General features: G+C 30.2%; 3 protein-coding genes across 3 annotated transcripts; 1 reads left to right on the top strand and 2 right to left on the bottom strand.

Moving 5' to 3' along the window:
- Positions 1-136: 136 nt before the first annotated feature.
- LOC128395669 (28S ribosomal protein S33, mitochondrial-like) lies at positions 137-839 on the bottom strand. The gene is made up of 2 exons (XM_053356133.1): positions 439-839; positions 137-347 (listed from the first exon to the last, which is right to left on the bottom strand). The coding sequence occupies exons 1-2, from the start codon at positions 723-725 to the stop codon at positions 227-229; spliced, it is 408 nt and encodes a 135-aa protein (XP_053212108.1). The 5' UTR covers positions 726-839; the 3' UTR covers positions 137-226.
- Positions 840-1,348: 509 nt separating this feature from the next.
- LOC128395555 (pre-mRNA-splicing factor ATP-dependent RNA helicase PRP16-like) lies at positions 1,349-5,030 on the bottom strand. Its single transcript, XM_053356000.1, is given in 2 exon segments — positions 1,349-1,563; positions 1,566-5,030. Coding segments are annotated over 2 exon segments (3,483 nt in total). The 5' UTR covers positions 4,887-5,030; the 3' UTR covers positions 1,349-1,401.
- A 149-nt stretch (positions 5,031-5,179) lies between these two features.
- On the top strand, positions 5,180-23,822 carry LOC128395584 (glypican-6-like). Its single transcript, XM_053356036.1, has 6 exons — positions 5,180-5,937; positions 12,579-12,970; positions 17,235-17,531; positions 19,518-19,807; positions 21,519-21,649; positions 22,842-23,822. The coding sequence occupies exons 1-6, from the start codon at positions 5,430-5,432 to the stop codon at positions 23,258-23,260; spliced, it is 2,037 nt and encodes a 678-aa protein (XP_053212011.1). The 5' UTR covers positions 5,180-5,429; the 3' UTR covers positions 23,261-23,822.
- Positions 23,823-23,943: the final 121 nt, after the last annotated feature.

Raw genomic sequence — 23,943 nt, 5'->3', positions numbered from 1 at the left:
CTCCAAGAGAATTTGATTAACTTTAACTTCCGAACCATTTAGTTGATCGATTGATTGTCCATAATGATGAATCTTAAATGTTTCAGTTTTTTTTTCTCTTCGCGTAATAAACATTTTCATCGCGACAGGAAACTCGTTAATTTTTACCACTGATTCTTTTTTCTTTATTAGGGTTTTACTATTTACGATTTAGAATAATATAAATTGACTACACAATTTGGTCGTTTTATTTGTCCAATTCTCGAATTCGAGCCTTTTTACCTCCTTTGCTTCCTTTCTGTCGGTAGACTTTTCCTCTTATTATACGTAAACGTTTCATCTCTTCAATAAAATCACGATGTTCATCTCTGTTTTTCACATGTAAACAAAAAGAATGGAAATAAATTGATTAGATTATCAACAAGAAAAGAGAATAGAAATTGGAAACAATAATCTAACCTGAATAGTCCATATTGTCTCAAGGTATGGGTGAGCTCTCGTATCTGAGGATGAGCCGGATACCAATTTGGATTCCAAGCAGAATTTAAATCATGAGGTTCTCTTGATTGTCTTTCGATAACATTTCTGCAACTAATAATTGTGTATTTAAAATCTTTTTTAACAGCAAGATCAGAGGAAGTAGCAACTTCCTTAGGCATCGGAGGTGCACGATATTCATTGAATATTTTAGACCCAAGTCGACGCATCTTTTGACTGTACAAAGATGGCCCTCGATACCAGGACATGATTAACCAAATAAACGATGAAACAATTAACAATTACAGAGAAAATCAACAGTTAAACATGATTGTTATGAGAAGAAAAAACCAAAACAATTCATTTTGCCTCAAATTGTTTCCAAAAACGAGAGAAAAAGTTTGAGCGGTTAATTCAATTCTTTGTTTTTCTTTTCGCGAATTTTTTGTTTTGAGTTGAGCGTTGAAACTTTCATGGTTTGTAAGGGCGATTGGATTAGAAAATAGTTTGGATCGATCTGATCAGTAATTTTCGAGATAATTGAGGTCAAAGTTGAAACATTAAAGATTCATCATTATGGACAATCAATCGATCAACTAAATGGTTCGGAAGTTAAAGTTAATCAAATTCTCTTGGAGTCAAAATAATCAAATTGGAAGGAAAAAAGTAAAATGTAAATCCAATAATCTCTCCAATTGATGAGATACATTTAACAATTGGAATGTTTTTCATACTGGAGAAAAAACTTTCACCCAAATTGATCAGAACCATGAAATCTTTCAATCGTCAAATTCATCGAAAACTTTTCTCATTAGTTCATTGGAAAGGGAATTCAATTCTTGTCCAATTCAATTTGTTATTCTTGAGAAATAAAAATGATAAATATGATAACTTAAACAAAGTAAACAAATGAATATATTTGATGATTTTTACAGAATGAATTTATTACAATCCAAGCCTAGTTGGTCTTCTAGGTGTTCTTGGAGTCTCAGGTCGTTTGAAGATCGCAGGTGTCGATGATCTTATTTTTAGTGTCTCTTGCTCCTCTTTTTCCGCTTTCATCCTTTTCAATCTCGTTTCCGCTTCGGCCATTTCTTCTTCCATTGCTTTTCGTGATTTTTGATCTCTTGTTTAGCTTCCGAACGAGTTTTCGATGGTAATTTGACTGAATAAAACATTGGCCCTAATTCGGCTAACCAACCACCTTCGACAGCGGTCACAGTGTGCATGTACTCCTTTGAGGTCATAAGTAGTTCGTGGTAAACAACATAATCGGGAGTGAAACCCATTCCATAAAGTGATGAGGTGGGATGAAGATGACAGGGCATTCCGGTTCTCATGTTGACGTATTCGCCGATTCCTTTTAATCGAGCTGCTTGATGGAAATAAGCCGATGCGATACATTTACGAATACAATCCCATTCATTTCCCGAAGAGACAACAGGTAATTTTAAACTCTTCATGATATCTTTCAATTGTTGTCGAACTTCTCGAACTTTTTTCATCGCTTTCATATGAATAAAATGATTTTTACACCAAGATGATTTCGATGGTTCTCTCTCCCAGAATTGATAAATATTGAGTAAAGTTAAATGATCAGATTCAGGTACATGAAATTTTTCACGAGCTAAATCAGCTTCTTCCTCTCGGCCTTTGGGACGATAAATTATCGATGGAACCGATAACATGGAAACAATTGTCATCATCTCAAGTGAACATCCCATTTCCGTGGAAATTAACAGCATTTTGGACATTGCAGGATCCAACGGGAATTCAACCATATTTCGACCTAATGATGTTAAATTGCCGACATTATCCAGCGCTCCTAAGATCCAAAGTTGGTACATAGAATTTAACATGTTTTCCTGAGGCGGTGGATCCATGAAGTGAAATTCCAGTAAATCTTGAACGCCCAAAGACTTTAACAATAAAACGACATTCGCTAAATTGGTTCGTTGAATTTCAGGGATTGAAGTTGCAAGTAACTCGTTTCTAAATTGATCTTCAGTGTATAGCCGGAAACATGTACCAGGTCCCGTTCTGCCAGCACGACCTGATCTTTGATTGGCATTCGCCTGAGAGATTGGATAAATTTGCAAGGCATCCATACCAATGCGAGGATTATAAACTTTTAATTTACAGAAACCTGAGTCGATCACATATTTGATTCCGTCAATGGTCAACGATGTTTCGGCGATGTTGGTCGCAACGACACATTTTCTCACATCGTCTTCAGATTTTTGGAATATTTTGGCTTGAAGATCAGATGGAAGTTGAGAGTAAATGGGAAGAATTGAGATCGGCGGTGGTTTCGTTGTGTCTTCCAAAGCTTTTAAACGTTCGCTAATAACTTCACAGGTCACATCGATGTCTTCTTGACCTGGCATGAAGATGAGAATATCGCCTAAAGGTAGACTGAGATGGATCTCAATCGCTTTTTTCACAGCCGAATCAACATAATCTTCAACGATGTTTTTATTATGCATCACTTCAACGGGAAAAGTTCGGCCTGGAATTTTGAAAACAGGAACATTACCAAAGAAGAGGGCAAATTTTGATGAATCCATTGTTGCTGAAGTAACAATTAACTTTAAATCAACTCGTTTAGCTACAACTTCACGAAGAATCCCGAAAAGTACATCAGTGTTTAAACTTCTCTCATGAGCTTCGTCCATGATGATGGCTGAATATCCATCAAGGTCAGGGTCGGATAAAGATTCACGAAGTAAAATACCATCGGTCATATACTTAATTAACGTTTTAGATGAAGTTTGATCTTCGAATCGAATAGCATAACCAACTTCTTCGCCAAGTTTAACACCCATTTCATCGGACACTCTTTTGGCCACCGACATGGCCGCAACTCGACGAGGTTGAGTACAACCGATCATACCATAACTTGTATAACCTTCCTCATGTAAATACTGAGTTAATTGTGTCGTTTTACCAGAACCAGTTTCACCGACAATGATGATTATATTATTCTCGCGAATAACATTCAACAGGCTGCTTCGAACTGCAAAAACTGGTAGCATTTGGCGTTGCTTGCGAATCTTTTCTCGACCGGTTAGTTTATCATCGAGATGATCAGCGAATCGATGTTCCGTTTTGTAATCAGTTCCACCCGTTGATTCCTCTTTCTCCTTCGCAACACCCATAATGTCACCAATTCGAGTACCAGCAAGTTCCCACTCCTTTTTCTGGGCTTTTTTCCGCTCTTTGATTTCTCGATGGTACTTAACAAGAGCAGAACCTTTTTTCGAGCAAACAGCCATGTTCGAAGTTCCATCTTTCACTGGAATCACAGGTTCGAATTGTTTCGTGAAAACAATCCGACCATCGAGAAAAGGTGGTACAATATTGTGAACAATTAGGTGAGTTCTCTCCTCTTCTCCAGTCTCTTCCATGTCATCATCGAGGTTACGAACAACACCTGATAAACGCATTCGATTGATTTCCCATTTTTCATTATCTTTTTGAATTTGTCTCTGTTGAGCTGATATTCTTTGAACCACTTTGCTCTTTTTTAGAGCTTCTTCTTTTCGAGCTACATACTCATCGGGAATATCATCAAACGGCTTGAAATCAACTTCTTCATCGTACCAATTACGATCTATTTCTTTCATCACCTCTGGATCTTCATCGACTTCTTCCCTTCTAATTGATGGATTTTCCCAATAACTGTAAGGTATTCGAGGTGTCCCAGCGGTCGAACCTAATCTGGACATTGACGAACCAGGTCTTGGTGTCCATGGGCCTTGAGAACGTGAACTTGGAGTTGATCCTCGAGTTGATCTTGGTGTTGTTTCCCAACTCGAAGCATAATCTTTGTCCACTTCGTCATCGTCTTCCCATTTTCTCCTCTTCGACTCGAGATCTTTTTCTTTATTTTCCATGTACATTCCTCGCAATTTTCGACGTCTTTCTCTCTCTTCTTTCTCTTTCTTTCGAGCTAAATATTCATCACTTAAAGAAGATCTATTTACATAAGGCGATGGACTTTCCATTTTAGCTTGTCGATAATTTCTCTCTTTTTCTCTTCCTCTATCTCGATGTCTATCACGATCTCTATCATATTTATCTCTTCTATCATCTCTTCTATCATCTCTCCCTCTTCTTTCATCTCTATCATCACCACGTTCTCTTTTAATTTCTCTTCTCTCATCATCTTTATAATCTCGTCTTCTTTCAACACTTTTCTCTCTTGAATATCCTCGATCTTCTCGTTTAACACCATGACCACTTTCCTCAGTTTCAGATTTTTTCTTCAAAGCCAATTGTTGAAGACCAAGTAAACTTTTCCTTTCTTCCAATTTCAATTGATCCTTATCATTAGAATCAACAGTTTTCTTCTTAACAATTAGTCCAAATTTCTGATCCGATGGAACAATTCCTTCCAATCTTTCAACGTTCGACTCATCGAAACTCATGATGATCTTCAAAGAAAATTAACTCACAATTTAAATTCCAAATCAGCTAAAAACATCGAAAAAACAAAACAAAGAATAAAAAATCACACAATTAAAATTAATTCCAATTGAAAGAAGAAGAAAAAGAAAATCAAACAAAACAAAAACAAACGAATCATATGATCGCTTTAACTACTTTTCTCTCCAAAAGGTGTCGCTCAAAAAGAGAATTTAATTTTCCGACCAACAGATGTCGCCCGAATCAGATTCGAACTCCAACTTATCAGTTGATCGGTTTAACTGGATAAGGATTTTTCTTAAGGTAAATGAGTGAACATTTTTATCTTCATCTTTAAACAGTTAACATAATTGTTATTTTATTGATTCTTTTTCGCAACTGTTTCTTTTACTAATTTACTCATTTGAGTTGGAGAAAAGAAATGGCCAACAATTAGATTAAAGTGGTTTTAATTGTGATGTTGATTAACTTGATTGGTCGGTGATCGATTACCTCTTTTTTTTGCTCTATTCTCTCAGTTTTCTTTTTCCATCATCATCATCATCATGTTATTACACAAGAAAAAGAAGCGATCATCATGTTCCCTCCATCATGTTAACCATTTGAATCGTGATAATGATGATCATCTTTACTGTTTTAATTGTTCACCTAATCAACGATTAACTGATATTCCAGTTAAAATTTGTAGAAAAGAATGTTCATCTTCCAATATTTTCCATTTTTGTTTACCTTCAAGTGATCATTTTCTGTGGACATTGGTCAAGTCATTGTCTTCTTTTTCTTCGACACTTTTTTCTTTTTCTTTTTTTTCCATCACATGGATTTTATTTCTTGTTCTTTGTACATTATTTTTCCAAACTTCATCAGCTCTACCTTCTTCTTCATCGTTATCATCATCATCTTTTCCAATATGTCGACAGGATAGATCTTTGTGTTCAAGTAAAGAGGAAAGTGAATTTTATGAATTAGGTGGACAACAATTGAATTCCCTTCTCGGTGAACCAATGAGAAAAGTTGCCAATGAGTTTGATGATTTTCATCGTAAATTTAACGGTAAGTAAACAATCAAATTAACTACAATCAATGTAATTATGTCAATCAATTGAGACTTCATATTCTAAGAGTGATCATAAATTTTACTCTCTCTTATCTTGATTCATCATATTGCTCTCGTTTTTTACCATTTTGACTTCCATCTTCCATTTTTTTCTCATATGAGATAATGAGAAAATTCAATATAAGCTCTGATTATCTCTCATTCATTTCATCATAAATACTATGATTATATCTTGAGAGTGATATTCACCTTTCTTATTGTTTAATTTTCGAGTATCATAATTTATTTAATTCAATTGTTCTTGATTGTTATTGTTTCAATTTTATTCTGATAAATTATCTCATGTCACAAGGATGATGAGACAATCACTTAAGTAAACACACAGGATAATTAAACCTCTGAAACTAATTAGAATAAAAATTAAGATGAGATTAATGATCCATTGTGAAAACAAGACTTAATTAATCTTATCAATGTTACAACAATTATTAACATCTTTCAATTTTAAGATTGACCCCTCTATTTCCCACTCTCCATACACTTTTACCTTTCACCTTTTCTGTTTACAGGGTCAGAGCCCTAATAATTTGCTTAATACATAATCTAGTTAATTGAGTAGATAAAGAAGACAGAGTTGATTACTTCTGTAAGTTAATTATAATGTGGCTTCTATTGACTCCATAGGAAAAAAAAGATGAAATGTAAAACAAAATTAAATTAAGAGTCACGATAATCTTTAAGTTTTATTTTGTTCTACAAAGAAACTAACATCATCATCATCATCATAATTATCATCATCAGATAATAACATTCTTGAGGTAGGCAAGTTCACATACGAAAGCAAAAGGTATCTTTTTCATTCATTGAGAAAGCTACTCACTCAAAAAAAAGACACGAGAAGATGAGGATGATAATGATGATAGTGTATAAGATAAATGAGAATCATCATTGTGCAAGTGGAGCCTCATCAGCGACTATAATTTACACGGACAGAATATAAGTATATTACCTGGCCGTTGATAATACTATTCTCGAGGGTGACTTACCTTTACACGTTATTCAACACGATAACAGGTAACACTAGTTTAACACCTTAGAGATTCATTGGTATTTTTTTCACTCTCTCTCTCTCTCTCTCTCGCTCGTTTTAAACCTATGGAGGTAACAATAAGAAAACCACAACAATACAACTGTAATTGTTTCGCATGCATTTAGTTTAAGGTGCATCACGATTTCATTCATTAATTTACTCTAATATCTATTTTTTTCCCTAAGCCTCCTCCTTCCTAATATATATTACACCTTAATGGAGGAAGGAGGTTGACTGGAGGTGGAAATAATAATAATTCAATAGACTAGACAATAGATTAAATGAAATTTAAAAGTTTGATGATATGAATATTTTTTTTTCTTCCACCTTAACTCTGAAAATTCAATTGAAAATTCATGATGATGATTATTATTATTAGTACGATGATATTAATGATAATTATGGTAACAATAGACAGAAATATTATAAATAATAATAGAAAGTTAATTATTATTCAAAGTGAACGATAATAACAATGAATTGAAAAGGATAAGGAAAATTCAAACTGAATCATGAATTAAATTGTAATCATTTAAGTTATGATATTTTCTTTAATTTAAAATATTAATCACAAATATCAATCAATAAAATCTATGTAATAATTTGAATTTATCTAATTTTCCCTTGTTCAGTTTATTTAAACAATTAGGTTAACTATATCATGATAATTGTTTCAGCAGATGAATATTGTCATTTATAATTTTGAAAAGATTGAATGATTTTTAGGAATCTATTTTAACAACTTAATTTAGATTAATTCGTACGAGAAAATTAATAGTTAATTGTAATTTAGGAAAAGAAAAAAGTGTATTTAATCAAGAAGAAGACGACCTGTTGTGATGAATGTAAAGTGATTAATTACTTGTGAAAAAAAGCAATTCATGTTGAGAGAGAGAGAGAGAGAGAAATGCGAACTAAAGATGGCGGAAACCTTGAGAGAATAGAACAGAGTAAACCTGTCATCCTCATCATCTCCATCCTAATCATCATAATCTTTATCCCAGTATCATCATGATCCTCTTAAAGATCAGGCTACTGCTTGACCATTATCATGTTCAGATTAAAATTGATATTAACATGAAAAACGTTCAGACGCCATAAAGTCACGTTTAGATGTAACTTTGATTTTTTTTTCCTCTTTTCTACCTGTTAAACTCACGCTACTGTAACCGAGGGTTAGATAATGATGATGGCGATGATAAAGTTACATAAGATGACATTTTCATGTTGATCCGTTATCCCTTATCACTAACATGATTATTATCGCGATGACCATTGATCTCGTCACGAAAGAGTGAAAATTGAAATTGTTCAGTAAAATATCTTCATGTTAATCTTTACTTATTCTGTCTCATATAATATAATATGTTATATTTAACAATTCAACTATTAATAAATTGTTGTGAGAGGTTAAACTTTTACATTTACAATTCAATTGTAATGATAAGTTTAATTTGACCTTCTTTTAATCAATCAATTCTTTTGATGATAATCATCATCATCAAACCATCTTCAATATTATAACAATCATACAGAAAAAGAAGAAGAAAAAAAAATCGTAACAATAACGGTAAACATTCATATGATTGTGATATAACTGTCATTTACATTTAACATCATCATCACCAACACTAATATTATTACATGATGATGAGAAAATTATGATTCAATGATGATTGTATTATTGATTATTAACCATAACCAATGATAAAAATCAAATCAATTGATATTATTACCTTAGGTGACCTGAAAGAAAAGGTTACAATTTTAAATTAGACTGATTCTTTTGGTCATCATTATTGTTAATCGAGTTACAATTACGAATTAAATTGTAATCAGTTGCGAGAAACCAATTTCCAGGTTCAGAAAGAAAGAATAGAATATGAATGAGATGGAGTGAGAGAGAGAGAGAGAGAGAAAGAATCAGGGCAACAGAATAATGCTCTTTCCTTTCATCATCATCTTCTTCTTGTTGATCTTTGCTTAAAGCATTCATTATATTCATCATGTAATAAGCCTGATGATTATGATGAAATGTATATATAGATGAAGATGATACTTATTGCAAAGTCTTAAATCTGGTCTGAACCCCATTCACCTGAACGGGATACTTGAGGTCATCATCATCTTTTTCAATGTAATATCAAACCCTTTTTTTTGCTTGATAATTTAAACATTTAATTTCTCTCTCTTCCAGATTAACTAATCATGATAATCAAAGTGAAAAAAATCATTAAAAGTTTGTTTGCTTAATGGTAACAAGATTAACCACAGATAATAATTATCATTTAAATGGTTAATTTTTTTATTGACCGATATCATGATAATAGTGATGCTCATTTTTAATTGTTACGATAATTTTTTCTCATTCTGATTGTTAGGTGATAGTAAATATCATAGCAATTGTTTACGGTAAGGAAAAGCTTTGATCATTTGATTTATATCAAATAATTATTTGATTACAATTTCCTTTCACAATTTAACGGTTCATATGATTAACCATATCATATACATATCAAAGTATTTTAAATTTACAGTTATCTGGGAGAGAGAGAGAGATAAATCATTTCATTAATTGATGCAAATTTATGACTATAATTAAGATTAGTGATTAAAGATGAATAGACAAAGTAACGGATTAGTTGATTTCTGGTTTAAGATCTACTTTGTTGGTTAATCTGGTTCTTTGTAATTGTTTCAATAAATCTAAGCATTTTCAATGAATATGTTAACACCCTCTGGATGAAGATGAAGATAAGGAAGATGGAAACATAGAGAAAGGGAGAGAGAGAGAGAGAAAGGGAGAGAGAGGAGGGAGAAGAGGAGGTAGAGAGGGAGGAGTAGATTTTTATCTTGGAACCATTAAGATATAAGATCAATGGAATCAATTAGCAGGCGTTTACAGTTAAGATTATCTTCTTTATCTTTTCAGTTATTTTTACTACCTGATCCTGAGAGAGTAAGATGAAGATGATCACCTCTCACCTTGTATCTGATATTTAGATCAGAAAAGTAAATGATGAAAGTAAATGATACACGAAATGTTATTATATTAAATTGAGCTTTAATATAATTGAATAATTGAATTGACTGGAGGGAGGTAATGCTGGAATTATGGGTTCGAAAGGAGGAAAAGAGCTGGTCAAACTTGTTTCTTTTTCTTTTCATCATCATCTTTTTTTCTTCAAAAGGAATCAAGATGATCACAGTTATCATCCTTATCCTTGTTTCTGGATTAGATTTAGTGAGAATGTACAAATACAGCGGTGCAGTTGAAAGGTAAATTTGATTAAACCCAAACAGGTAATTCATAAGACACAAGACTAAAAGATGATTCCTATCAAGTTGATTATAAGAAATGAGGAGAGATGAAACCAAATGATAAGATGAAAGTGAAAGCAAAAGTGATACAATTAACAAAATGAGTTGATTAGGATTGAGAAAAGACAATGAATATCATGACAAGTGACATTTCCATGGGAGACATTAATTAAACAGAATCATGGGTGTGTATTATCATGAAAATTCAGTGACAATTTGCAAACATCCAATGTAATCATACATTGAACTTTATCGATTGAAACAAGTTCCTCAATGATAATAAACTTATGATTCTTATCTGATTATAACTTTAATATCACTACGATCAGAATGATAGAAAAAGATATTCAGGAAGTTCTGATACTTTTTAGAATGAAAAAAATCACATTGATAAACCAGAATAAGTATAAAAAAAAGTGGATCCACTTTTATGAGTTTTTCTATTGATAAATTGAATTTATAATAACGCTGGAAATACAATTGAATTGGAAATGTTTGCATTTATCTAGATTTTCATTAGTATTTCCAGTGTTTGTTGTTACAATTATATTGATGATGAAAGAGAGATGGAGAGAGAGAGAGAGTCAGGTAATGTCTTATTGTTATAATGATGTTTCTACCTGTTGATGGGTTATTACAACAGGTAATAATTTACGAAACGGATGTAAACTATTTTCTATGCTTTTCTTTTCTTTGGAAACTATATTGTTCTGATAAAATGTAATAATCATCATAATGATTATACAACAACCAGGTAACAAGAAAATACAATCATGGTAAATAAGTAACATTATTTCAAGTTATTTCTTGTAAACAGGAGTATTTTCCTAATTCAAGGTAATGAGATATGAATGTTTACCTGTAACGATGATGATGATGGATTTAGGAGAGAAATAATTCTGCAAGTTGATTTGAATAGAATAGAATGAGAAAAAAAATTCTAATCTGAAAATTGTGAAGATTATGTAAATTTTGCTGATTCTTTTTTTGTATTGTTCTAATTCTGGTTAACAATCGAATTCTAATTCAGAATTTGAATAACATTTTCTTTCTAATTAATGATAGAGAGAGAGAGAGAGAGAGAGAGAGAGAGAGAGAGAGAAAAGTTCTACTTTAATTAATGATTCCTATTCTTTTGTGTATGAGTTATTTTCTTATTCTGATATTTTTCATTTGTTCGGTAAGAAATTAATCACAATTTACTAAATTGTTGAAATAAATTACTGGTGTTTAACTTTTACCTTGAAGAGAAACATTAACACCTTTTGGATTTATATTAATGTCCTTTTTTTGTGATCTTCCATCATCTTCATCACCTTTATCTTCATCTTCTAAATCTAAAATTAATGGAACTTATTTTCTACCTGAATTTTAAGAATCAATCATGAAATGATCACGCAAACATTTCAGGATAAATGTTAATAGAAAATAGAGATTAATGAAATGGAATTACAACTTTTCCCCTTACAAACGTAGCAATAAATTGTTGTGGTTTAAATGTTGTTCATTGTTTGATTGTTATCGTAATCGTAATCAATATGAAGATGATGATGATGATGATTTAGAGAAGTTAAAATAAGATTAAGAAACTTGATCGAAATGATAACAATGTGTAAGGTATTTGGATAAATAATATCATTAAAAATAAATTGTTCTTAATAACAATTAGTTGTGAATTGGGTTAATGTAAATAAGCAATTGATTCAGTTGAATTTATTATTAGGCTAATCACCAATACAATTTAAAAGCTTAATCATAATTGAATAGAGAGTAAAATTTCAATACTATTCACCATAATTTAATTGGTAATTTAATTTTCCATTGATTGTTATCATCAACAATGATCAATTTATTGATTAATTGTAATATATTTTTCTCAAATATTAATCATTATGATACAATAATCAAACACGAATATTTTTATATTCAGGATTCAGGAAATGGATATGATATTTTTTTCATATTATTGATTAACTAAGAAATATGATTTACCTGAATATTAACTTGATTATCATTTATAATCAGTAATCCCTTTTGGTAAGGTCACTTATGATTAGTGTTTGACAGTCACGTTGTTAATCCTTTAATATAAAATTGATGATTAAGATGAGAAGAGGATGAAGATGAAGAGTGGAACTTTTGACAGATTGACAATTAACTGCTAAAAATATTCTAACAATTTATTTAATATAATTTACTGATTCGATTTATTCATTTTCTTTACAGATGAAGTAACTAATTTACTCGAAAATTCAAAGTATGGATTCCATTCAATGTTCACCCGAACCTATGGTCAGTTGTACCATAAACACTCATCGCTGTTTACTCACCTGTTTGAAGTACTTAGAAGTTATTATGATACAAATTCTGTTAATTTGGAAACTGAATTTGGATTATTTTTCACCAATTTGTATCAGAAAATATTCCAAGAGCTTAATTTCCAGTACAGTTTTACCGATGAATATATGAAATGTCCACAGACTTATATGCATCTTCTTAATCCGTTTGGTGATGTACCGAAAAAGCTCATCATTGAATTTCAACGTTCCTTTACTGCGGCCAAAGTTTTCTCTCAGTCAATCAAATCCGCTTCCGATTTAATTAAATCCGTTAAAGAGGTGAGTCCTTTTATCATCTAATTCCCCATTAACTATCCATATTTCATCATCTTCTTCATCTTAATCCTGAGATTATTAATTAAATATCTACATCTCAAAGTCTATTCAATTGTTTTCTTCCTTACCAATTATCTCAAGTCGATCCTTCAAATCTCATTGTCTTTTCAATTAATCATCTTAATTTGCAGTTTTATCAACAAGAGAGATACTTAATTAACTATTATTTTATTTGTTTTTAATAACAATTAAACATTTACAATCAATTGACTAGACAATCATTAATAAAATCAAATTACTCAACAATTAGATCAATAAGTTATAAGTCAATTTAATTATTCACTCATTAATTATCTTAAGTGACTTTAACAATTATTATTATTAATATGTTACAATCAACCAATTACAATTACAGCTAGTTGATCATCTGATGATTTAATTGTTACAATAACTTTTTACTAATACAATTAAGTAAAACAGTTAATAGTTAAACAAATTTAATCCTCTTAAAAACAAAAACATTGCCAATGATTAACGAGAACATATTAGTAATAATTATTGATTTCTGATTGAATTGTCAAAGTGATTAAATTAACGTTGAAACAATCATACAACTGTTAGAAATTGATTAACAACACTAATAATGATGATCAAGAGTATTCATTAAAAAACAGTAAAAAAAGTGATTTTTTTTTCATCATTACGTTATTATTATTTTAACGAAAAAAAAACTTTAACTTGTCAAATATTAGCCAAACAATAACAACGATTATAATTAAATAATGTTGATGATGATGATGATAATTATGATAATTAACAATACTAATAACAAAGTAAAGGTCAACGCAAAATCGACCTGGTCTGTTACCTTTCCGGTCCACGAATCTATTATTAACAGTATATATAAACTCAAACCAACACCACCTCCTGACCTCTCCTCTTTACCTTTTCCACCCTCGGGCAATATAAGGCCTACAATTTTTTCTTCTCTCTCTCTCTCTCTCTCTCTTGGTCTCTTATTCTTCCACCTCCACCTCCTTCTCGATGTCTGATCTTTTCTTCCAAGTTGTGTGTGTCCATAACAATACATCTCATGGATCTACCTGGTTCTTGGAAGGTTTCGTTATTATAATAATGTACAAAGTCTTAAGAATTAGTGAGTATTTGTTAATAGAGAGAAGAAAAAAAAATTTTTTCTATTAGTGAAAGGGAAAGGTTGAATTTCTGGGTAGGAGCTTAATGGGTTTTCTGTAAAAAAAAGGAAGAGAAAAAGAAAGAATTGTAGAGAAAAAGTTCGAAAATGGTTTGATAAAAGAATAGAATCTATATTAGTATTATCTTATTTATTTCTGTAAAGAATCAGTTAATTGTTCGGTACATGGATCAATGCAGATTCCAGTTAATCTGTTTGATTTAATTACGAACCAATTTTATTGTAAATTGTAATTTGTTCAAGTAACAAAATAATCAAGTTGATCACAAGTCTCTCTTACCTTTTATATTGTGTTGGTCTATTGTTTATGTTCAATTGAAATGCCGGTGGTCAATTGAAATAGAGGGAGAAAGATGGAAGATGAAGAGGTCAGAGTATCACAGGAAGACAAGGTCCATTAGAGAGAGAGAGGGAGTTACTCTTGAAAAATGATGTAAAAAGTCAATGAAAATCAAGGTAGAAATAAATTGTTGATAATCTCGTAATTACAGGTTTATGGTTGGTCAAGTAAACCTTTTTTGTTACCTGAATGTTTTTTTATTGACCAGAGTGAATTCATTTATCTAACCTTTTACCTGGCTGGTTTACCTTTTACCAAGAGACACTCATATACACACTCTCTCAGGTAAAGAAGTGGCAAAAATAATAAAAAAAAATAAGATGAAGATGAAAATGAAAATGAAAATTAAGATGATAACTATCAAGAGTGAGAGATTGTAAAAGTGAGTAAAATGTTACCTGTGTGTTGTTTTTGGTACTACCTGTGTACTTTGCGCTTGATATTATTGATTTTACTCGGTTCATATACTGTGTTTAAAAGCTCCTAAGCTCAATTTAACAATTACAATTACAACAATTACCATCGATTTACAATGATTATTACAATTGAAAAACTTTTCTACCTGTGATGTTGTTGCTGTGTGTCCATAGGTTGATTATTTTCCATTGTTATTGGTTAAACTTTTCCTTTTATATTCGAATTTTTTTTTTCTCTCAGATATTTTCTTTTCTTTTTTCCTTGGTTCATTTATTGTTTATTTCTATTGTGATGATGATGGACTGAGAATATTATATACGGAAGAGAAGATTATGATTAGGATTGAGATGATGGGAGGTGGAAGAAGAAGAAGAATCATCATCATCATCATCATCTCACCTAAATATTATCAAGAGAATAAGCAAAATTTTCTCAACTCATGAGAATTTTTTTCCTTATCATCTACGAATTTATTATTCACTTGAATTGTTCAATGTTATCATGTTCATCTTCCTTCATCACCATAATATTTATCTTCGTATCTCTTAGTTTATCATCTTCATTGTTAATCGTAACTCATCATGATGCTATTACTTTCTCAAGGGATTTCAACTCTTTCGCCATGTTTTTAATTGATAAATTCAAGTTAATTCAGTTAACTCAATCATTTAAATAACAATAACATTCATGTAACTTGTTATTACCTTTTGTTATCTTGTATCTCTCTCTCTCTCTTTTTACTTAGTTGGTGACAGTAGAGAAACAATTAACTAAGTTGAAGACACAAAGTGATTAAATTAATGATGATTATGAATGACTGAGAAAAATAAATTAGTTATGATTAATTATTATCCTCAATTTAAGCACTTCAACAAGTTTCCATTTGATTATCATGTTAATCTACTGATTGTTTCCTGAACAATATTTATAAGTTTTCTTGATACATGGAAAAAATTTGGATAATTATGAACAATTGATATTTTATCAAATTGATTAGATACAGTATCTTTTTGTTGGAAACAATTAAAGGTTAACAATTACTTGAGTTAATTGTTATTGTTTCCAATTGTTATCTTTTTCTTAATTCAAGCAACGATGATCACTTTCCACTTGTTATTCACCATCATCATGACAATCCCCATCTCCAAGTATCATCAATAAATCAGTCAAGTAGTTTACTCCTTTAATCATCCTCTTTATCATCATCTTCATCATCATCATCTCATCCTCATATTAATACCCATGGTTGTAAACAATTAAAAGAGAAAGAAAATTTTAATTTCAATGTTATTAATATTTTGAATTGATTACATTGATCATGATGTTTAAATGGTTACATTAATTTAATCCGTGACTTGTAGGAGTGGGAGTGCAGTAAACTCAGGTAATGGGCGGGATTGGCGGCGAAATGGCCTCAAAATTTTGTAGTTTAAGAGGGCCAAGTACAATTACCGTTGATGGGAGAGGGAGAGGGTAAAAATAATGGGGTGGGGCGGTGGGTAAAACTGAGAGAGAGAGAGGTAAAGTGAGATGGGCAAGTTAAGTTGATTACAGAAGCTACAATAATGTATATTTATTATTATCATGATTAGTATTATTATTACAATTATCTAATAATGTTTTTATTACATTCAAAAAGGCAAATTAACTTTTTCTAATCAAACTAATCAATCTTATTCCTGTCTTGTTGATTGTTGTTGTTTCTTTTTTTTCTGGTCATCATAACACCCGAGAGTATATTATGTTTAAGTATATCTCTCTCTCTATTGATGTATTTATCATCTTCATCCGTCTTCCTATTTACTACCTTGATCATCATCATCCTTTTTCAATAACTTACCTGTCAAAGTTTCACCAATCATTTTGGGCTAATTTTAATATTTACCTTTCCATGTATTATGTTACCTTGATGTAAGAAGTTATTTCAATGATAAATGCCACAATTTTTTGTTACTTTAATAGTCTTCATCATTTTTGCTTCCTTCTCACTCTTTCCCTCTTTCTCTCTCATTCCATCTATCATCCTCATCCTCATCATTATCTTCATATTAAAGAAAATGGTTAAGCCATTTTCTGCACGATATCTTACCGTCTTTTCCTTTGGTAATTTGTTTTCTCTCTCTCTCTCTCTCTCTCTCTCTCTCTCTCTACCTGTTACTCTCATCATGAAAATTTCATTCATAAGTCATTATCTCCATCATCATTTTTACCTTGTTTTCTCTGCCAAATAATTTTTAGAATTTTGATTACTTTTTACTAATTCGAATTTTCTTTTCTTTTTCTTTTTCTAATTTCAGCAACCAGTGACACCCAATTGTCAAAAGTATTTCATTCAGATGAACTATTGTCAGAGATGCGAAAACTCATCGAATCGGATTCCATGTTATGGTTACTGTTCCTCAGTCATTTCTTTATGTACTTCAAGTAATCGACACTTAAATAAAGACTGGAATTCGCAACTTGATAAATTATTGGCGATAATGAATCGCCTTGAAAACTCATTCAGCATCGAAGCGGCTGTTGGCCCATTGGATATCAAAATTTCCGAGGCCATTATGAACTTCCAAGAAAATGGAGTCAACATTACAAAAAAGGTAAACAAAATGACCACTAGAAGATAACAATAGTCACTGCATAGTCTTTGTTATCATTGGTCAAATGTCACTAAACAAAAGCTACTCAACGATTGAATGAAAGTGAAAACAAAAAGTAAATTGAAAGATATTTGAATGTCCATCTTGAGAAAAGTAATATAATCAACTGTCCACTAGAATTGAAGTCATTTCAATCTGTAAATTTCCATAGAAAATTTTTCCTTAGGGGATGAAGAATCAGTCCGATTGTTTTTGTTTTCTTCTCTTTCTTTTTCTTTACCACTAATGATGATAAAGAAGAAAAGATGAAAAAATTGTTTCTCTCTCTCTCTCTCTTCTTTCTTTCTTTCTCCCTCCCTAACTAATAGAATTCATCTTACATCCTTTTCCTTGTCAAAATAACGATTGACCAGATTGACCTATTCAAGAAATTGAAAATTTGAAAGTCTCTCCTTATCTTCCTTTTGTCTTCTCCATCCTCATCCTCATCTTCATCTTCATCTCTCATCATTTTCATATTCCTTGTCTCTTAGTCTCATTTTTCCCCTTTCACCTTGACCTGAGAAGTTAATTCAAGATATTCTATGAGAGAGATGCTTCAAAATTTTCTCTCAATAGAAAGATGATAATCATCTTCATCATCTTCATCCCCATCATCAAATAGTGAGAAGTGGGAGCAAACTTATTACACGTTATTGTGAACTTTGTTTTCCTTACCTTCCAAGACCAAGGGCTATCTAAATGATAAACAATTTAAGTTAATGATGATAATATAAATTAACTTTAAGTTGATTTTTTTTTGCAAAATTCATTATTTATTCAACTAACACTTTAGGATGATCATCATCATGATTATAATCATTTTATCTGATTATTTATGGTAATAGATGAGCAAACAATTTCCTAATAATATGAACAATTATTTACACTTTTACCTTTATATTCACAGTCAATTGAAAAAAAAGCTATTCAACCATTTACTATGTTACTTTAATTACTCTCATAATTAATCCAATTGTTGTTATATTAGTGTAACTAAATTGATTACAATTGACGGAACAACGTTTTCACCATCCACCCTCTCCTCCGCCTCCTTTTCATCATCATCATGATACTGGTCATCTTTATGATGATCATATTGACCATCTCTCAGCATCTTGACCGTTTTTTTTACGTTAATCAAATTTAGATACAATTTAAAACCATTGATTAAGATTAGACCGCCCATGTTGATCATCCGTAGTAATAAATTCACTCTCATCATCATCATCATCATCTTTCATCTTGAAAATTTCTCTCTCTCTCCTGTGTATCTTTGACCTGTAATCTTTAACATGATGATGATTAATACTCGATACCTGAAGATGAGCCTTGTAAGGATCCACTTGATGTTTTTAAATTTATTAATTGCTTTTTGTTTCAGTTAATTACATACATTGTTACCTAATTGTAGATGATAATTACAATTGAGATAATCTGATTTTAGCTGAACTGCTAAATTACATCATTTAGGAATAAACTTATTTTAATCAGCAAAATCTTTCAACAAGGTTAATCCAATTGCTTTTTAATTTCATGGCACAATTATCTTGTGAAGTTAACAATTAACTCGTTGGCCACTTTGTTAATTCTGTAATTAAATTTAATTGTTTAGGGTCCTTTTTATAATGACTATTAACTTTGTTTTTAAATTCCGGTTGTTAACTAAATTAACTCTAATTGTGTCAAAGGGAAACAGTTTCAAGATCAAATATCACCTTGATAACAATTAACATACCTCACGATTCATTGACCTGTTGATTATCAAATAATCAGTTAATTGTTGTTATGTGTCTGTAGTTTTTGTTCATTACGATGAATCTTAATTTTTGCCCTTGGGCAATCAAAATAATCTTTAAGAAATGATTACTAATGATGATGTTTTTTTTTCTTTGTTTTTTCCAATCTTTCTCTCAATCATCGTTGAAACAATTAACTAATTAATAGATTTGGCAATATTGTGGTAAACCCAAGGTTGGTAAACGAAGAGCAATCAACCGGGAATCATATGATTCGCCTTCACCTTCATCGGGAAATTTTGGTTACTCAGGAAGCGACGGGTCACCTTTAGGTCACATGCTGAACGAATTCAAGAAAAACTTGAAAAAATTCAAAGATCTATGGATTAAATTACCTGAGACAATTTGTAATTCATCTCTTTCCACCTCGACAATTAATCATGATAAGATAAACAATCCAACTGAATCATGTTGGAATCAAAGTGATGCTACACAACAGTAAGTTTGATTATCATTTACAACATGAGGAAACATTGAAACAGAAACCAGATGATTAAAGATGATGATGAAGATGAAAAAACATGATTCAAACAACTCAGAACTGTTTTAATTACATTGGATCATTTAATCATGATCACCAATTTGTTTTCACAAGTAAATTATAAATCTCCTCAATCATCATCTTGATCATTTCAAAATCTGAATGTTGAACAAAACTTTTCTTTGTTATTATTATTATATTGACGATGATGATGATGATAATCATGATGACTTGTAATCATTATAATGATGATGATACAATTTTGATCCCAATTAGACAACGTTAATCATAATTAGCATAACAGTTTGAGAAACTGGCCTTTAACCCTCAATCTTTTACTGTTGATCATCAAAATGTTGATCGTTTTGATTGTGGGCCTCACAATCTTGTCTTAATATTTTGATTCTAATCAACTAACTATCATCACCAAAGTGTTTCAATTGATAATCATGATGATGTTGTTCAACTGAATTTTAAGAATCTCTTTTTTTTTATTATATCTTTTCCATCAGATTAATCAGCATCATCATCAATTAATTTTCATCTCTCATTTTGATTTGATTCTCAATCTGAATGGCAAACATTATTTTCTTGTTGATTTGATGAGAAAGATGAAAATTGATCAGCAAAAAAAGTTAATTCTAATCATTCCAATGATGATTCTGATTATCATCCATGTTGATGGTTGATTGCAATGATTAGAAACATTTAATCACTGATCATGTCAACAGTTAATTCAGTTTGTCTGTAGATATATTTTACTCTCAATGACTTTACTTTTTCGCTTCTTGTTATTATTTTAATTCTGTTTCCGTATTATCATAAACTAATGTGGAGATTAAGTGAAAGAAGATGAAGAAAATATAATCATCTATATTAGGATGATATAAAAATGATTCCATGATGATGATTATCATCATCGTTTTTAATTCTTACAACATTCGGTAGGCGTTGATTAAGATTTTCCAACACTTAATGTCGTCTATTGGCTTTGATTCATGTTAAGGGATTAACGATAATCCAAAATAGAGATTATGAAAAAGTTTCATTGGGGATTTAGGTTTAAATACTGTTCAAGATACAACATGAACATGAACATGATGAAGATGAAGATGATTATGTGATCATGAATGAATAGTAAAGCCACAAAAATCAGTTAAACTTAAATTCAATCGTATTAATAGTCTGAAAGTATAGATTTTATATCTGTTATTTTATGATTTACGAAGCAATTAACTGATCATTAGAAATACTAATCTAGTATTACAATCACTTAATGGTTTCTATTTTTAATCATTCTGTTTGTATTGATCAAATTGTAAGTTAATCATTTCAATCTAGTATCAACAATATTTCATTTTGATTTGATTGACTTTTTTTTTAATGACAATTAGCTGATTTTCTTAATTTCATTTTGTTTAATGTTTTCTTTTTACGTTTCATTCATTTGTATCAAATTGTTGTAACAAACAATTAGTTTAATTAATGATAGACAATAATCAATAGTAATTGGAATCACTTGTAACAATTAAGTCTCTCATTTAATAGATTCATTGATTGTCTAAACTGTTGATTGATGGGTTTCCTTTTGAAATCTAATTGCTCATCTTATCTTAATCTTATTCAAGTTAATTATTAATTGTTGGTGTTTCTTTTAATTTGTAACAGGCAACAATTAACTGACAGAGGTGAACCTGTAATTGAAAAGATTGAATTTATTAAAAGCCAAAGGATGTTAATGAGAACCGTTAATCAGAAACTGGATGCTGCTTATAAAGGATCAGAGATACAAGAAGATGGTAAGTAATTAACTTAATCATTTGCACAATTAACTCAAAAATCCAGATTATTTGAAAGTTTTACTTTAATTAAAAAGCTCCAATAAAAGTTAATTACATAAACAAGACACACAAGAGTTAAATAGTTACCAACTTAAGATTGGAATTAATTTAATTGCTAATCTTTAACTTATTATATCAATTGAAACTAAATTGTTTTCTCAATTGTCAAGCAACAATTAAAGATTTAAATTGTTTATCATTCAAGTCGTCGCAATGATGAGATTTACATTTCCGTTGGAATTGATTTTATCACAATCACTTGTTTACTTTTAACATCTAATTGTTGATTAGCGTTTCCTCCTTAATAATCATTAGATCAAACAATTAACTAATTGTTACACTGTACAAATTGATTGAATATATTTAACAATTTGATAACTTTTTGGTTTTGCCCTCAAATCAACTTGATAATACAACAGGTTGATAACTTGTTAAGTGTAAACATTAACCAATATATTTAATTGTTACTATCAAATTTAACTAAATTAACTTTTTCTCATCCTATTAATACATTCAGTCTATTGATTTAGGCCTCACTTCAATCAATTTTTTTTTCTCGTTCACAACAATTTACTAATTAATATTTGTTTGCCTTTTTAATCATAATCCATCATCAGAATTATTAACAAAAACAAACTCGTTTCTGATTAAATGGTGGTGATGGTTAAGATATTAATTAAAGTAATTAATTGATTGCGTGAAGTGAATTAAAAAAATTTTTCGTGTTACTTTCAATGATATTGATTAGCAGATTAATAAGGTTGCTGAATTAAAATTGATTGTAATCATTTAACAAGAAAAATAAAATTGATTTATATTAATTTATTATTAAATTAATATAATAATCATGATAGTTTATCAGGTTGATCAGTGGTAAATTATTAAAACGACCATTTTGATTAACTAACAATCAACTAAATCAAAGTTGCCCTCATTTTACAATTGGATTCATTTGATCAATTGTATTATTGTATAACAATTGATTCCAATCTCATTTTGATTGTTGTGATTAATTTGACATTGAACCTCAATTTAGCTTTGCAAATGATTAATGTTAAATATTTACTTTAACATGATAATAGGTTAACAATCAACTAATTGTTTGACTTTTCTTTTTCTGTTCCTTAATTTTTTACTCTCTCGCTATCAGATGAAACCAATGGTGGAAGTGGATCCGGAAGTGGTGATGGAGATTACGAAGATTATAAAGATTATGATGAGGATGATGAAAATCCTGACGATTTAATCAACAAACCATCAACATCCTCCCCCCAATCATCATCATCATCATCGTCATCATCTAATGTTGATTTATCATCCAGTGGGAGTACAACAGTTAAAATTGATGATTTACTAACTAAATCAAATTCAACGATAAAGTTTGGTGAAAAAATTGATTCAAATGAATCAAATAAAATCAATTCAACTGCCACTATTATTAACAATCAACAATCACCAAGTCAATCATCAAACAATCAATTAAAAGATTCAAGTTCATTGGCACAACAATCAAGAGGATTCATTTTTATTCTGATAATTTTGTCAATCTTTTCAGCTCAATCACTGTGATAACTTTTAGCATAATTAACAAATTGTAATACACTTTTTGATTGTAGTTTCAATCAATCACGAAACATTCAACAATCAACTAGCCAGGATTAATTAGTAAATCCTAATTATCCTCTTTTCCTTAATTGCTTGTATAAAAATCATTTTTTTATGTAAATAATTTAATTACCCAAACTATCAACTTTTAATTCAAGTTGTTAGTTAACATTAATCATCATCTAATTGGTAAACAAAACCATAAATTGTAACTATTTAATTATTTACCTGTAAATATTAAGTTCACAATTTAATAGTATGTAAATCAATAACAATCAACTTAAATTAATGAAACTTTGCTACTGAATTATTATTATAATAATCATTTAATTTCACTTGTCAAACAAATCAATGTTTTCATACAATTTTAAATTTCAATTGCAATTAAAAGTTTAAACAACAAATTATTCAACCAATTAAATTGTTCATTTGATGGATATTCAATTAATCAAAGTTATCTGATCAAGTGACACGAGTTTGAAAACAATTAACTTTAATTGTTTATCATTTTTAGACTTTCTTTTTGATCAAATTACAATTAACAGAATATTGGGTTTCAAATGATTGAAAATAATCATTAATTGTTTAAACAATTAATTTGGTGAATAACTTTTTTTGATTCTCACCTTTAACCTTAAAGTATTGAA

Source organism: Panonychus citri, unplaced genomic scaffold (genome assembly GCF_014898815.1).
Source record: "Panonychus citri isolate SS breed McGregor unplaced genomic scaffold, ASM1489881v1 Contig00023, whole genome shotgun sequence".
NCBI lineage: Eukaryota > Metazoa > Arthropoda > Arachnida > Trombidiformes > Tetranychidae > Panonychus > Panonychus citri.
The sequence above is the reverse complement of the archived record's forward strand: the minus strand, read 5'-3'. Positions and strand labels throughout refer to the sequence as shown.